Source organism: Phytophthora parasitica, assembly GCF_000247585.1.
Source record: "Phytophthora parasitica INRA-310 unplaced genomic scaffold supercont2.71, whole genome shotgun sequence".
In the NCBI taxonomy this organism is placed as follows: domain Eukaryota; phylum Oomycota; class Peronosporomycetes; order Peronosporales; family Peronosporaceae; genus Phytophthora; species Phytophthora nicotianae.
The window spans coordinates 258,128-272,085 of record NW_008649057.1 but is presented as its reverse complement, the minus strand read 5'-3'; the positions used below and the strand labels follow the sequence as shown (position 1 = coordinate 272,085).

The 13,958-nt window shown below is 49.2% G+C and overlaps 6 protein-coding genes across 7 annotated transcripts; 2 read left to right on the top strand and 4 right to left on the bottom strand.

Moving 5' to 3' along the window:
• The first annotated feature begins 50 nt into the window (after nucleotides 1-50).
• PPTG_17308 lies at nucleotides 51-2,399 on the top strand. 2 transcript variants are annotated; one of them, XM_008915510.1, is made up of 3 exons: nucleotides 51-350; nucleotides 426-2,065; nucleotides 2,136-2,399. In XM_008915510.1, exons 1-3 carry the CDS (start codon nucleotides 198-200, stop codon nucleotides 2,320-2,322), a joined length of 1,980 nt encoding a protein of 659 aa, XP_008913758.1. In that variant the 5' UTR covers nucleotides 51-197; the 3' UTR covers nucleotides 2,323-2,399. The 2 variants fall into 2 exon arrangements, with proteins under 2 accessions (XP_008913758.1, XP_008913759.1); XM_008915511.1 differs by having other exon boundaries at nucleotides 426-2,399.
• Nucleotides 2,359-4,501, bottom strand: PPTG_17307 (hypothetical protein; the record flags this gene model as incomplete). Its single annotated transcript, XM_008915509.1, has 2 exons — nucleotides 4,444-4,501; nucleotides 2,359-4,385 (listed from the first exon to the last, which is right to left on the bottom strand). The coding sequence occupies exon 2, from the start codon at nucleotides 4,261-4,263 to the stop codon at nucleotides 2,359-2,361; it is 1,905 nt and encodes a 634-aa protein (XP_008913757.1). The 5' UTR covers nucleotides 4,264-4,385; nucleotides 4,444-4,501.
• On the bottom strand, nucleotides 4,406-6,939 carry PPTG_17306 (hypothetical protein). The gene is made up of 4 exons (XM_008915508.1): nucleotides 6,705-6,939; nucleotides 6,175-6,626; nucleotides 4,722-6,110; nucleotides 4,406-4,661 (listed from the first exon to the last, which is right to left on the bottom strand). Exons 1-3 carry the CDS (start codon nucleotides 6,836-6,838, stop codon nucleotides 5,200-5,202), a joined length of 1,497 nt encoding a protein of 498 aa, XP_008913756.1. The 5' UTR covers nucleotides 6,839-6,939; the 3' UTR covers nucleotides 4,406-4,661; nucleotides 4,722-5,199.
• A 93-nt stretch (nucleotides 6,940-7,032) lies between these two features.
• On the top strand, nucleotides 7,033-8,550 carry PPTG_17305 (hypothetical protein). Its single transcript, XM_008915507.1, has 2 exons — nucleotides 7,033-7,217; nucleotides 7,313-8,550. Exon 2 carries the CDS (start codon nucleotides 7,877-7,879, stop codon nucleotides 8,183-8,185), a length of 309 nt encoding a protein of 102 aa, XP_008913755.1. The 5' UTR covers nucleotides 7,033-7,217; nucleotides 7,313-7,876; the 3' UTR covers nucleotides 8,186-8,550.
• A 136-nt stretch (nucleotides 8,551-8,686) lies between these two features.
• PPTG_17304 (hypothetical protein) lies at nucleotides 8,687-10,207 on the bottom strand (the record flags this gene model as incomplete). Its single annotated transcript, XM_008915506.1, has 1 exon — nucleotides 8,687-10,207. The coding sequence occupies one exon, from the start codon at nucleotides 10,205-10,207 to the stop codon at nucleotides 8,687-8,689; it is 1,521 nt and encodes a 506-aa protein (XP_008913754.1).
• A 672-nt stretch (nucleotides 10,208-10,879) lies between these two features.
• On the bottom strand, nucleotides 10,880-13,018 carry PPTG_17303 (hypothetical protein). The gene has a single exon (XM_008915505.1). The coding sequence runs from the start codon at nucleotides 12,815-12,817 to the stop codon at nucleotides 10,982-10,984; it is 1,836 nt and encodes a 611-aa protein (XP_008913753.1). The 5' UTR covers nucleotides 12,818-13,018; the 3' UTR covers nucleotides 10,880-10,981.
• Between the last annotated feature and the right edge of the window lie 940 nt (nucleotides 13,019-13,958).

Below are 13,958 nucleotides of genomic sequence, written 5' to 3'. Positions count from 1 at the left end.
CTAACACTTCTAGATCATGTCTCCCCGTTTCTATCCCCATCTGGGATATACACCTGAGTCAGTCGCGAGCTATAATGGACGCCAGTCCATCGCCGTTTCCAGAGCCAATTTTAGAGGCGCCGTGGCTTGGCTGGCTTCGCTCCATTCCCCCGTCGCCCACCGCCCACACTGGTCGGTCCTCGTAGTTCTGCAGCATCATGTCGCGTCTGTTGTGGCTGCTCGCAGCCTTTTCTCCTCTTGCTTCAGCCACCTGCTCGTCTTGTGACGTGCCCACAGCTTCAGCCTTAACTTTCTGCTCGTCCTTCATCACGTACTCGGCCTGTCGCTCCGGAGGCTCATGGACTGACATGGTAAGTAAGAAAACGCTGCATAACTATTTTACTTACAGCACATTTTCTTATTTATAACAATTAAAATATTTTCAGGATGCTACTGCCGAGGAGCAGTACGAGAAGATCGTTAATGACTCGACCATAAGCAGCAGCTGCGAGACGGCTTTGAAGCGGACCCAGTGCATGGCAGTCTTCAATGTGTGCGAGATGGGGACCCCTGAGACTTTATGTCTGGATAGCTGTACGGAGGCTATCGAGACGTACTGCATCGCCACTTCATCAACCTTAACACCCTTAGCCTGTGGAGACGATGACAGTCCCGTAACAGGCATCAGTGACGAAGCAAAGTGCTTCGATACGGACTATGACGGCCCCGAAAAAGCCATTTGGGTCATTGGGTTCACTATCGCTGTGGTATTTTCATTCCTGGCCAGTGTCGGTATCAATTTGCAAAAGAAAGCTTTGAAGCAGAACGAACTGATGGCTGAGCCCAAGCCGGCGTATCGATTGCCGCTGTGGATGTTAGGCTTTATCCTGTGTGTGGTGGGGTCAGTACTGGACTTTGTGGCATTCGGCCTTGCACCTCAGAGCTTATTGGCTCCGTTAGCAGCTCTCACTCTTGTGTGGAATATGATGCTCGCTCCATGTTTCAACAAGGAGAAATTGAGCAGGAAAGATATCGTCTCGACGTTGGTAATTTTTGTGGGTGCTACAATCGCCGTCGTCTTTGCGTCACACACGTCGCCGTCCTACAACTTGGACATGCTCATGCAACTTTACAGAGATCCACTCACTATCGTCTACTTCTGTGTCGTGTTCTTGACTATCGTTGCTCATTATGCAGCTATAAAAATCGTCGATATGTTTTGCTTAATGAGCAAACGACATCGAATTATTCAAGTGGGGACACCAGCCATGTGGTCAACAATCCGTCTCGTCGGGTATGCTGGTCTCGCAGGAACGTTAGGCGGTCAGTCGGTTCTATTTGCCAAATCGACCGCAGAGCTGCTCAAGGGCGTTTTTAACGGAGATGCCAGTTGCTTCGTGCATTATCAGACGTATCTCATTGCGCTGGCGCTGGCAGTGTGTCTGGTTCTTCAGATCAAATATCTAAATGGAGGACTCGTCCACTACGACGCACTGTCGATGGTTCCAGTGTATCAGGCCTATTGGGTCATTAGCGGAGTGCTCGGTGGCGTCATTTATTTCCAAGAGATCCGCACGTTTTCAGTCTTACAGGCTGTCATGTTCGTACTGGGAATCGGTATCAGTATCTTCGGTGTTGTGCTTCTATCACGTCGTAAACACGCACCGTCCACGGTATCTACCAAGGGCAAAGTGGAACGAGGTTTCAGCTTCACAGCCTCGTCGGATACGAAACTAGAACCTCCTAAAAGCTCAGATTCACGCTTAACTCGCGTTCCAGAAGGCGCATCTACGGATGCTGTTGAGGTGGAGGAGACTGAAACATCCAGATCTGATAGTACGAGTACCGGTCGAGAGTTGCTCTCATCCATTCTGGAAGCGCTAAACGAAGAAAGTGCAACGGAAGAATCGGACGACGACAGCAACGGCCGACGTAGTGAAAATGAGTCGTCGGGGCATGTGAATCGCCAGGCAATCGACAACTATCTGGATATGTACACGACTGTGGGGCTATCGGAGATTCTAGGTGGTCTTGGGTTCCCTCGATCGCAGGATAGTGGGCTGCTTGGTCGACGCATGTCGAGTCGGTGAGTACTTGCGGTTTGATACATGTTGAACGTGTTTTAAACCTTTTTTTTTTTTTTAATGATTTAACAGACACTCACGACGACGTACACGACGCAGTGTGGACGACATTGAAGTGGGATTACCAGCAGCTACACGCGAAGCCATCCCACGTAATCCACTGCCCAAGCGCCGTTCGATCACGTTCTCAAGTTTTAGCAGATCTTCATCAACCAAGAAACATGAAGACAAGAAAGATGATAGCAAGGATTTGGTTTAAAGCCTCCTGCTTCAAAGCTAAAACACTCTAGATTATTCACAATAGTTGGTTATTTGACGTATCGTGGATCGTGACAAGGCTCGATATCTTTCGTGGCTTATGTGCTCGAGTCGGATTCGGAACTCCTCGACGTATTTGGTCGTGGTCACTAGTGCCTTGGTCACTGTGTTGAGCATCTTGCTTTAACTCGTTCACCGCTCGTAACAAGGCTTCATTCTGCAACGCTAACTGTAACACCATTCCTTCTAGCAGGCTTGTGCTGTCTCTTGATGAGCTAAGACCTTGTTGGCGCTTGCGTGAACTCACCTGCGGACTGGAATATGCCGAGTCTTGAGCGTAGTGCTTATCACGTCTAATTGAAGAATTACCTCGATACTGTTCATCACTATCATCTTCCTGAGGCATCTCTCGAAGCGTGTTAGAAGGCAGTACCATACTCTGCTTTACTGTCTTCTTTCTTCTCAATTTACGTGGTACAAGGCTGATTAACTTCGCAGCCAATACACGATGGTATACACCAATCTCACGTCCTAGATCGAGGTGCATTGGTGCAGTGCCAATGCTGTCTTCATCATTTGTGCAAGAAATGTTCCTCGATCGAAAATCTGCCTCGATTTCCAGGTTTGCCTTTAAGTATCCCTCGTAAATGACAACGAGAAACAGGTTTGCCGCAACAAATACATTAAACAGAAGAAAGCAAGCCAGTAGTAGCGTGGTCAACGTCGAAGTGCCTGCAGCGTCGTGGCCAACTTGTTCTAAAGACGTCGACGAGTAACCCAAAAGCGACAAAGCTCCAGTTGTACCAGTTTGAAGAAGGATCGCCAGCAATGAACGAAGTGATTCCGGTAGACTTTGAAAGAGTTGTGACTGCGCTCCTAGCACAAGAAGACACGCACTGGCGTACCCCATGGCAACCAGAGCAACCATAAACGCCAATACAATCAACTGCGGCGCTGCGCACTCCACGGCACGCACTAATAAATCCACACGTCGAGATACTCGTAACTTCAGTAACAATTCAATCCATGCCATACAGACGCTAATACCCAATGCAAGTTGAGCAGCGCGGAAGGTCTCAATATACGGCCTTAAAGATACAAACTTGTCCGAATCTAGAGGCAGCTCAGTAGGTCTTTTAACCTGGGCTAATAAACGCAACAACCACGTACAGACGTAGCAAAATAACCCAAAAAGCCTGGCAATTGTACCATGACGACGAGAGCTGAGCCTCGTTCTGCGAGTATTGGGTTTCTTCATAGCTGATTTCTGCCAGACTGCTTGATGCTGCCATTGTTGTGCTCGAGAATGTGCGAGAGCTAGAACCTCATCCAGAAAGAAATAGGCGTAAAACAGCATCACGATGATGTTGCAAACCGACATTATCCAATGATCCTCATCTAACAAGAAGCTACTCATGACAGGAGCCACACCAGCGCTAAGTGAGGCGATAGCTCCACCAGAAGCAGGGAGTTCCAGTAAGAACCGAAGCGATATGACGTGACGTAACATTGCATTATAAAGACCCAGATCCAGCATAACAGCGCGTGTTTGCTCGTCGATATACCCGTTCTTTTCGAGTGTTGCTAAAATACTGGAGGCTTGGGCTTCATTCGAGCGTGGAAGTACAATGGAATACGCAGGCGCTGGTAGGGAATATCGAGCACTGGAGACGGACATTGTTGAGAAGAAAGCAGAGCGCTCGCTGTCAGTGTCAGTGTCATTGAGTCCTTCGAATGTATAGGGGTCTCCATTAGCTGCTTGAATGGGAGCATTCGTCTCGATGTTTAATGTAAAATCGCCATCGCTTGAACCATGACAGTAAAAAGTGTCGTTATCCATGCTAAAAAATGGACTCACTCGAGACGAACAATTGAAACTGTGTACACGAAGTTGGCCGATGCGTATGCCACCAATTATGTGGTTATTCATTGTTGAATCCATGTAAGTGACGGAAAGGAATGGCCCCTTTAACCACTCAAATAAATCATCAGCACTGGTGACATCGAAGAAAGTCTTAGAAGCTCCCGATGTTGCCGAGATAAACGGAGCCTCGAGATACTGCGCTACACAATCAACATTCAGAAACAATATTTTTCAGTTAACTGATAGTATGGCACTTACAAGTTACAGCTCGTGTGAGGCGATAGAGTCGATCATGCTCGTAGCCATGAAGAATGCTGAATGTAAAAACGCTTAAGAAAACAATTTGCTGTACAATTGCATGGAGTTTTGATCGAGCATGCAGCGTACGTCGCCGATGAACGAGCTCCAGTACATGCCTTCGACACAATTTCTGAAATTTAGCAAGGCGTTGCCCACCAGCACTATTTCGTCGCCACCTGCATTATCAAAACCTGATATTAGTTACAGCGGCATTAGGGGATAATCCGTCATCTTACCATCTCTGTAAAGAGACTACAGCTGCAATACTCGAAATCTCGGTGAGTTCGTCCAAAGAATGCACCATGTCAGGAGCAGGTCGTGCTCTTCGATGTGTGGGAGTTGAGGCTGACAACCTACCCGACTGCAATCGAGTATGCCACGATTCTGCTAATTGATTGTCCAGTTTCAGCTTGATAGTGTCACGGTCAGCGGTACTGATCTTTTCCGTTTCGTCAGTATCACGCAGTGACAGCACCGATCTATCTCTCCGCCGTTGAGCGGCATCGCCATCTCTCATTCCATACACACGAAAGCACAGTACTAGGAGCGGGAACTCGTTTGAGTCTGCTGCACGAACTGAACAACATGAAACGACAGTAACCAAACCACTATCCGAATATATAACGAAGTTACTGGTCACACACTAGGTGAGCAGCATCTTCTTGATATCTATATTTCGATTACCTCACGGATAGTCGGCTGGCCTTACTAGACTTAATCCGCGGGGGACAAGAACGACGCGAGAGTGCCCAAGAACATCAGAATGATAGAGAGTCCAGCCAGACCAGCGTTGAGTGCGATCTCGCCCTTCGATAGGCGGTGAGAGAAGAGCTTGAGGTAGCAGATACACGGCAGGAACACCGACACCAGCATCGCGAAAAATGCGCCCAAAAACGACGTAACACGCGCAAAGTGCGGCACGAATAGAGCACAGCACAGAGCTCCCATACCCAGTGTAGTGCGGATAAAAGCACGGTAGAACACCAAACCCTTGCTCGGTTTATTCCTCGCAGCAGCGCGTTTCTGGCTCGGCGAAAGTAGAAATTCCTCGAATGCCAATGCCACAGGATGGAGCGTAATAGCGATCTTACTCATCGGGTTCAACGCGATCGTCCAGACTACCATTTGTGTTAAAACACCGGGGTAGGACGCGATCAGGTTGAGCGTGATCTCCTTCTGAGTAGCCACTCCATACATGAGATAACCAGCCAGTTCAATAGCGCCGTACACAATTCCCACAATAAAGTAAGAGAGGTTGAGTACACGCGGGTAGTCTTCCTTGTTCGCCATGGAGCTGCAAATGGACGGGAAGACCGAGTGGCCTCCGAATGCCACCATAGTTAGGCCAATAGCCAATGGGATCCGATCCAAGTCGCCAATCATCTGTACAGGCTGTGGGTGCAACAAACTGCCCATAGTGTAGTCCGGAGCGTTCGTGTCGATTGCAAAACCCACGTAGAAAATCGCGTAGAGGCAGAAAAATGACGATAAGATGCCCAAAATGCTGAAATACGACAACATGGACATGTGCGTCGTCCACATGGATGGCATAATGAGCAGAAATGCCATAATTGTCAACTGCGTCTCCGTAAATGACGGAATCAACGCCGCCAATGTATCTCCAACTGCAAAAATAAATAAATAAAATTAGTACCACAATAATTGCAATAATTGCAAATATCAACTCACTTAGCACGAGGAACATGGCGCAGGCAGTGAATAATTCTGCGAAGAAAGTGACGCCAATGATGACTCGGCCTCTGGTACCGAAGGCCGCTTCTCCGATGTCTGGGTATGTGGTCATTCCTTCTTGGTAGTCCAGACATTGGCCCAAAAGCTTGGCTGTATGGTTGGTTACCAGTGTGAAGAAGAGGAAGAGCGGTCCACCGATGAGCCAGCCACTGGATCGCAACGAGAAGGGACTGGAGAGCACGCCTACTCCCAATAGGACGTTGATGGCGTTGAAGACCGCGTCCTTGAAGCTACTAGTGCCCTGGGGAGTGGCGGCGCCGGCGCTGCTACCTGGAGACCAGGACACGTCTCTCTGTTGCTGTAAGAGCCTATGTCTCTCGGTGTACGGGCTGCTGTTGAAGGAACTGACGCGGCGAGGCGTCAATGACATCGCCACGGGTGATGCCATGCTAGAATCACGGATTTAAAGGTTAGTCTGGGAAATAGATGAGTTAACCGCATTATAACTATGCTTTGGAGGTGCGTACCGAGCGTCGAGACCCTCTTCGAACGTAGTAGGCCATGCCGGCGCCGTCTCTTGGCCGAGAACTCGCGCGCGAGCTACAGACGGAGAGTAGGAAGGCAGCAGAGACTGGTGTTCTCCAGTACTTGCGGAGCCCATGGCGGATTAACTCAATGAGCTTCAGGTGGGCTGGAGCGGCTAATCGGAGAATGATTTCGGTCAAGTACGTGGTCGATCAGAGCCGGTCTCAGCAATTGAGGGCGACAGAAATAGGGGTGATGGGGCTCTGTGATTGGGTGGCCAAGGGTCATTCTGGACGGCGATTGGTCAATATCACTTCAACTCTGCTTGGACGCCGGAAGAGGTTCCTGTTGAGACGCTGCTTGATGCACACGCCTTTAGCGAGTGGCCTGGAGGCTACATCGGCGAGGCATCAAGGGCGCGTTTCTCCGCCACAATGTAAGGTGCATCCGCTCTCGACTATCATGGCGCAGGGAAAGTGACCGCGTACGGGTCAAGCTGCTGTTTGATAATAAGTGTGAGTATCGCACAATCAGCTTTATACAGCACTGCAAAGCGCGACCGTGGATTGAGAAGCTTGTGATGTATGCATTGGCTTGTTGCGCCTAACAGGCTTCGTCGCCGTGGACTCGGTGGAATGGCGTGCACGTTTCTTGGCTGTTTCGATTTGTCCATCACTACTGCGCACCAGCGGAGCGCCAATTGCTTTTTATCAACCCCGTCAGAGAAACCGCAAGCTTTTTAGTGAAGCAATGATTTTTAGCTTGGACTTAAGCGTAATCTACTGCTCTTCCTGGCTAAGAAGGGTAGCGTGTGGCTGGACGATGTTAGCGCAGCAGCTGTGACGCTCGATGAGCACGGAAATTTGCAAGGTTTCGAGGAGATGCACCCTCTGCTATTTATCAAGAACGACAGGTACTTCGGAGAGGAGTTTCGACCGGGTGACGGCCAAGTTCATGTCTAGTGGTGGTTCCAATCGCTTACTCCGAGTGGAGTATTTGTCTGCGTAAAAATACCGTTGAAGTTATTCGAGGAACCGCACGTAAAACCCGAGATTCTACGGAAGTGGCATGCTGATGAGAATCCACGATGGCTCGAGTCATTTTGACAGCCTAACGATGCCGTTCATATTACTAACCTAAAGGCCGCTGAGGCTTGCGATGCCTTTTACGTGGTATGCGGGGGCCAGGGCGATTTAAACGAACAGGCGTATGCTTTTTTGAAAATCGAAGCGTAACTTTGAAGATGTGCCTCGTAAAAGACGATACATGTAACAAACTGGACAAAGGATATGTTGGCGAGTTCAATAGCACGGGGAGTCTGATGTTATACAGCTTTATCTATGCAGCACTTTGCGGCAATGGCAAATTTTACGCCGACGAAAAAACGCGAGTGGCCGTCAATACAGTTCTCAGGAAGCGCTGCAAGAACCAGATGAATCCTTTTGTTGTTTTCCTTGACAATTTCCCTTGTTGGATGATTTGAAAGCTAGAGATAAAGAGAAAAAAAATGGCTATGAATGTTCCGATCCTGTCAGGTTCCGGTTGTGGCCAGTGCCAGGCAGCTCTCCAGATCTCCAACCACACATGAGCTCAATAGCTCGAGCTTGAGGCACTGCAAAGCGATGCTGGTAAACTGATTTGGTGGATTCTTACGCGTGCTCGGTTCGAAGAAACAGGTTCGCACCGAAAAATTCGTGATGCTATCCGGCGTGGGCCTAACAACATCTCACAATGGATTCAGGAAAGCCGTTTTAATAGAGTTTGAAGAACAGATCGATTGATACTTCTTTCAAGATTAAAGAATGAAAACGCGAGAACAAATGTCTGAGGATGAAAAAAACGTGTGAAAAATAATTGCTTGTAAGATTTGAGAAGTCGAAGAAAAGGAAAGACTTTTTGAATCTCAAATACCTACGCTAAGTTCACTCTCCGCCAGGACACATAGCGTGCCGAGTGACTTCCATCCGATCTGACCGCCGATTCATTACCACTGCAAATGGATCAGCTCAGAACCTTCGCTTTCTCCAAAAACACACCGACAACGCGAAAAATCCGTCAGCTTGAACACAACTGTAACTCGATTTGGTGTGCGAGGGATGTTCTCAAGTCCACCCGTTTTCGTTCCTCGGATGTCAACAACGACGAAATCGGTCACTGGGAGTGTACTAGTATTCATCTCTGTAGTGCTCAATCGAGCCTCGACTATATCGGTCTCCTCCCCATTCAGACGCACATCAATCCCCCAGCAAAGATCAGCACCAACATAAAAATCAAACTCGTCCCCTATACGATGAGTGGCATGTGGGAATGTTGGCGAAATATCTGGACAGATCGGGCAGCTCGGGAGTGTCCACAGCGCAATGCCAGTCATGACTTGAGCCAGAAATGAGTTTGTTGTGAGCGGAAACTCGTAAGTTGGAGTGATCGTGCGCTCAATAAAAGACATCGACATGCTCCCAATCACCTTCCTAATGAGACCATGTAGTGAGGATGGGTTCTCGACCCCACGGTTCGGGAATATCTCTTTTGTGTAGTATCTTTCAGCCAGGCGACAGGTGAATTCAATATTGCTGTTCTCGGAGCCCGTGAGAATACCTGCCGCCTTTAAGCTTGTAAAGCATTCCTTGTCCTCGCCACTCCACTCAGGTCCACAGTCTAAACCACCTGTCAGATATTTGCTCAAGAAGCTTTTAAGTTTTGGAGTTGGCTGCATGTGCCACCCAGAGAAACAAGGGATATATTTTGGCAATTGATCCGACTTGTAGAATGATATAACATCTTCCACACTTTTTTTAAAACCACGGCGACTGACTCGACAAAGCTCCTTAACCACTGTCGTCAACGCACCAACGTGTCCATTGCACTCCCGAAAGATCAGATCTCGCAGCTCTGGGGATTCCAGCTGTTTTGGTACACGGTTATCGTTTTCGATTCCAGGATAATAAAACAAACCAATTGCTTCCTCGTTCCCCAACAGAAAGTCATCTCGGGTGAATTTGCAAGATAACCTGTCAATTTCTTTTGGTCTGTCATGAATATCTTTCGCGAGTATATGTATCGCCGAGATGACAAAGCGTACATTCGCCGGTAGCCACTGATCAGAGCCCTCAATAAGAGAATTCCAAAATGATTTATCTTCAAATTTGCTTTGAGCATCGTCCAGCATGAACACTACAAGCTGATCTTTGCCCACATCTTGTGGCAGTTGACATGACTTCTGTAATACATCGAGACCATGAGTAGCAACGAGCTCGTTGACGATCACGTCGGGAGTGTAGAATGAGATCGGGATGCAGTGAACGGCAGTGTACCGAAGAATAAACAAATTCATCACCGTTGTCTTCCCATATTCCGAAGGAGCGGACAAAAGTACGAAACGGGAGGATTGAATAGCATTGTGGAGCTTCTCAACCAGAGCAGTGCGGGGAAGTGTCGGCAACTGAGTGTAACCTCTTGGAATTTGTTCAAACAGTAAAAGGTACGGCGGTGGTGCTTGCCCTGACATCCTTTCTCGAGTCGACAAAACGAAGAGTAGTCAACGTTTTGCCGACTCGAGAAAGAATGTGAAAAGCTGAGAACTTACGAAGAATAATCAACTCAAGTCTCTCAGGTTTTAGCTGAGGGCAGACCATTTAAATAATTTCACGTTGATTTGTTTTATTTGTGAATATTACGGTGAACGATGTACGGTCGACTTGAAAGACAATACTTGATTTAGGTTTTAAGGTTCTTGTCGTTAAGCCCGACCAATTAGTCGCCTTGCATCTTTGCGCCTCTGATCACTGCTTCCTCACAACTGAACGTGTACTTGGCAAGAGGGTTCGAGGATAATGCGTGGCAACAGAATACAAGTTTCGAGCTTCACTTTTCTACAACCGCCATATTGCGAAAGACATGATAATTTATCATTGATGAACGGCTCGACTCGCAGCGGTTGGTGAGTTTGGATTTCCAGGCTACAACAGCGGGGTATCGTGACAAACATCTTCTCATCAATATCTAGAAACAAAAAGGTTCGAAGGTGCATTCTGTATTTGGCACTTTCGTCTGATTCTGTATTGATAATATTGAAAATTATGGTGTGCTTGTAGACGCAAGCTCATGGGTGAACACAGTGGTGCTTTCTCATTTCTCAGTTTGAGTCAGCTGATTGATTGATGACATCCTTGCTATCTTTTCAGCGATTTTTCGAAAAGTTTTCGTAAGATTTTGGTTAACAAGACTAGGTTAAACTATGTATTGCGAATTGCATCATAACGACAAGCTGGCGAATGTTGGTTTACTTGGTAGCCGCAACACTGTGGCGTGAGGCGACGGAATCTTTGCCCTGGAGGTCGAACTCGTCGTTGGTGGTGCTGCTGGACATGCCAAAGTTCATCTTCTTCATGGTGAAGTAGAAGGCGAAGAAGTTGACGACACTGACAGCTCCCACAGTGAAGAACATGTACTCGAGATTGCCGTCGTTCAGGTCGTCCGACGGGAGGTAGGGCGAGAACATGATCGTGAAGACCGAGGTCATGACACTTCCCACGGAAATCATGAAGAGGTTCACACTCTGCGACGTACTCTTAAGACCGAGAGGCACCACGGAGTAGAACACATCGTACGCTGTCACGTTGATCAGACACTCAGCCAGGGCGATGAAGACGTAGTTAGGGATAGCAGCAGCCCACGAGATATCGTTCATGGGCTGGTCGCTACCGCCGTCAAGGATCGGATCACCGTTAGCGTCTTGTAAGGGGCCAGCGTTACGACGAATAATCTCGAAGATACCGGACCAGAAGATGCCAACAGCAGCGACGATGAGACCAGCGCACACGCGGCCGAATTGGCTGGGCGGCTTACCGAAGCGCTTCTCGTAGAACGGGTACACAATAGAGTCCAGAATAGGGATACAGATCACGATAAAGATCGGGTCGAACACACCAAGCATGGCGCCAGGGATCTGGGAGCTGTCCGGGTCGCTACGGTCCAGACGCAGGTCGCACTGCTGCGTAATAGACTGGAAGTTGGCGTCCGTCTGGTCGTACGCACACTGCCAGATGATGGTGTAGGCAGCGAAGGGCAGAGCGCTCACCAGCTTCTTGTAGCCGTCGACTTGAGTATCGTCGAAATGGCCGCCCTGACTCTCCTTCATGCTGTCCATGAAGGACTGGTCGTGAGCAGCATACACCCAGCAGACCACACCAACCAGCACCATAGCAGCAGCGACGTAAGACAGCGCTTCACCCGCGCGTCCACTGTCCGCACTGAACGCTGAGGCGATATTTACGACCAGAGAGAAGAGCAGTAGAAGTGCACCAGTGACCACAATGGCTCCGTCACGAGACGTATGTGCGCTCTCCTTGAGCAGGAGCAACAGCGTCGAGATGGAGCGGTCTTTAGGAGGCATGTGCACGTAGCGAGGCGAGCCAACAATGAAGAAGAAGATGGCGACGACCATCACTACTGCACAGATCATGTACGTAGCGAAGTAGCCATACTCAGCCGGGATCTGAGCCGAGCCCTCTACGCACAGTACAGACAGGTATCCGTACGAGAAGGCGGCGCCGAAGTTAATGCAAAAGTAGAAGTACGAGAAGTACGTCTCCTTCTGGTGTACCTCACTGGGGTCGTTCGGGTCGAACTGGTCGGCACCGAACGTGATGACATTCGACTTGATAGCACCAGTACCGACACCAATACCGACAAATAATCCGATAACGAAGATCGGATTAACGATGGCCTTCTCAGTCATGATGTCTGGGTGGGCGGCGATGGCCACCAGGAAGTCACCGATGCAGTACCAGATACCGAAGATGAGGATCGTACGGTAACGTCCCCATTTTTCGTCGGCCAGATAGGCGCCGAACAATGGCGTGATGTAGCAGATGGACGTCCAGGTACTTTTCAGTGCACTGGCTGATACGAGGCTCCAGCCGATCTTCTGCATGAAGTTCTTGAGGCCTTGGTTGATACCGTAGTAGCTCAGACGCTCGGACAGCTCCATCATGAGGATGAAGGCGCATACTTGGAACAGCACGCTCTTGTATTTGCGTGGACGCGCATCCCAGATGCTCCCGTAGGCAGCAGTGGGCGAGTCGAGGGCCGGCGACTTGATCTTCGACGTTGACATCGCGGACGAAATTGGGAAGTGAGGTCTCGGTCCTCTGCAGAGCTCAACGAAGGTAGGAGTGAGTGGAGGGATGGGGGGCAACGCTTGCACCTTCCTTGACGCGCCCCAGTCTACACTTGAGCACGCACACACGAGGAGAACGCATCCCCCGTGTCTGTTTTGCTCACGTCTGTGAGACGAAGAACCTGCACATGTATCTCGATCGTGACACGCTGGGCGACTCCATGGAATCGCCTCAAGACGGCGCTGCAGGCTACAAGTACAGCGCAGTCTAGTAAGCAAATTAGAGTTGTCTACAATGTAGACTGCGCTGCAGGTTGGAAACCACGTCAAGGTCTTGTTAACCAGCCTGTTGCTTGACAACCGCTTGAGCGGGATTACAAACGCTAGGGCTTTCGAGTCCCCACCGTCGCTGAACAGCGGCAATGAACACAAAACCACGCGTTTTTTTTTAATCGCGTGGGCCATGCACGTTTTTGATTAAAGACGACCGGGCCATGCACGTCTCGAAGATGACGCGATGAACTTGTTGGCCTGGATTGGACCAGCGAGTTTATTTGACAACCGCATGAGCGTTGCAGTGACTTTGGCTGACACTTCCCCAGCCGAAGCCTCGCCAACCGCTACGCAAAGGACAGCAGTGGCATTGCTGCACATTCTGGCAAGAGGGTGTCAAAGAGACTTGAAGAGAGGCTTGCTGATCTCGTACTAATGAGATTAAAGAAGTGGTGCCGAGTCCATTCGTCCACAGGCGTGGCACGGGGATGAGATCTCGCTGAGTGAGTGCAGAGGCAGATGGGCGTGAGCGCGGTCATGCAGCAATGCGCTCCGGATATCTAGGCGGATGGGCCCTATCATGGGGCCACACTTGGCTGCGCCGGACTGGCTGCTCTTGATGCAGAGTGAGCTCCTAACTGCAGCGTTCACGGCGACCTATTCGTGGCGCTTGTCAAACAATGTCTTCCCTTCTGATTAAATTGTCTGCACCATCGGAATGGCCTTCTACCGCCGAGCATGTCAAAAATGCTGTAGATACTTTGACATGATGGATGATGAGGTAAAAACTACCATCTGCATGTTACTGGATTGTTTTACTGGAAAAGCTTGCTAAGCGTTCCACTTTACTTTACTCTACACTGCA

Bases quoted from the DNA above. Each gene is read 5' to 3' on its own strand.
- PPTG_17308 (XM_008915510.1), top strand. From the start codon at position 198: ATGTCGCGTCTGTTGTGGCTGCTCGCAGCCTTTTCTCCTCTTGCTTCA. The intron at 351-425 runs GTAAGTAAGAAA...AAATATTTTCAG, and splicing joins GAGGCTCATGGACTGACATG to GATGCTACTGCCGAGGAGCA. The intron at 2,066-2,135 runs GTGAGTACTTGC...ATGATTTAACAG, and splicing joins GGTCGACGCATGTCGAGTCG to ACACTCACGACGACGTACAC.
- PPTG_17306 (XM_008915508.1), bottom strand. From the start codon at position 6,838: ATGGGCTCCGCAAGTACTGGAGAACACCAGTCTCTGCTGCCTTCCTAC. The intron at 6,627-6,704 runs GTACGCACCTCC...CCGTGATTCTAG, and splicing joins GAAGAGGGTCTCGACGCTCG to CATGGCATCACCCGTGGCGA. The intron at 6,111-6,174 runs GTGAGTTGATAT...TTATTTTTGCAG, and splicing joins CGCCATGTTCCTCGTGCTAA to TTGGAGATACATTGGCGGCG.
- PPTG_17305 (XM_008915507.1), top strand. From the start codon at position 7,877: ATGCGGGGGCCAGGGCGATTTAAACGAACAGGCGTATGCTTTTTTGAA.
- PPTG_17303 (XM_008915505.1), bottom strand. From the start codon at position 12,817: ATGTCAACGTCGAAGATCAAGTCGCCGGCCCTCGACTCGCCCACTGCT.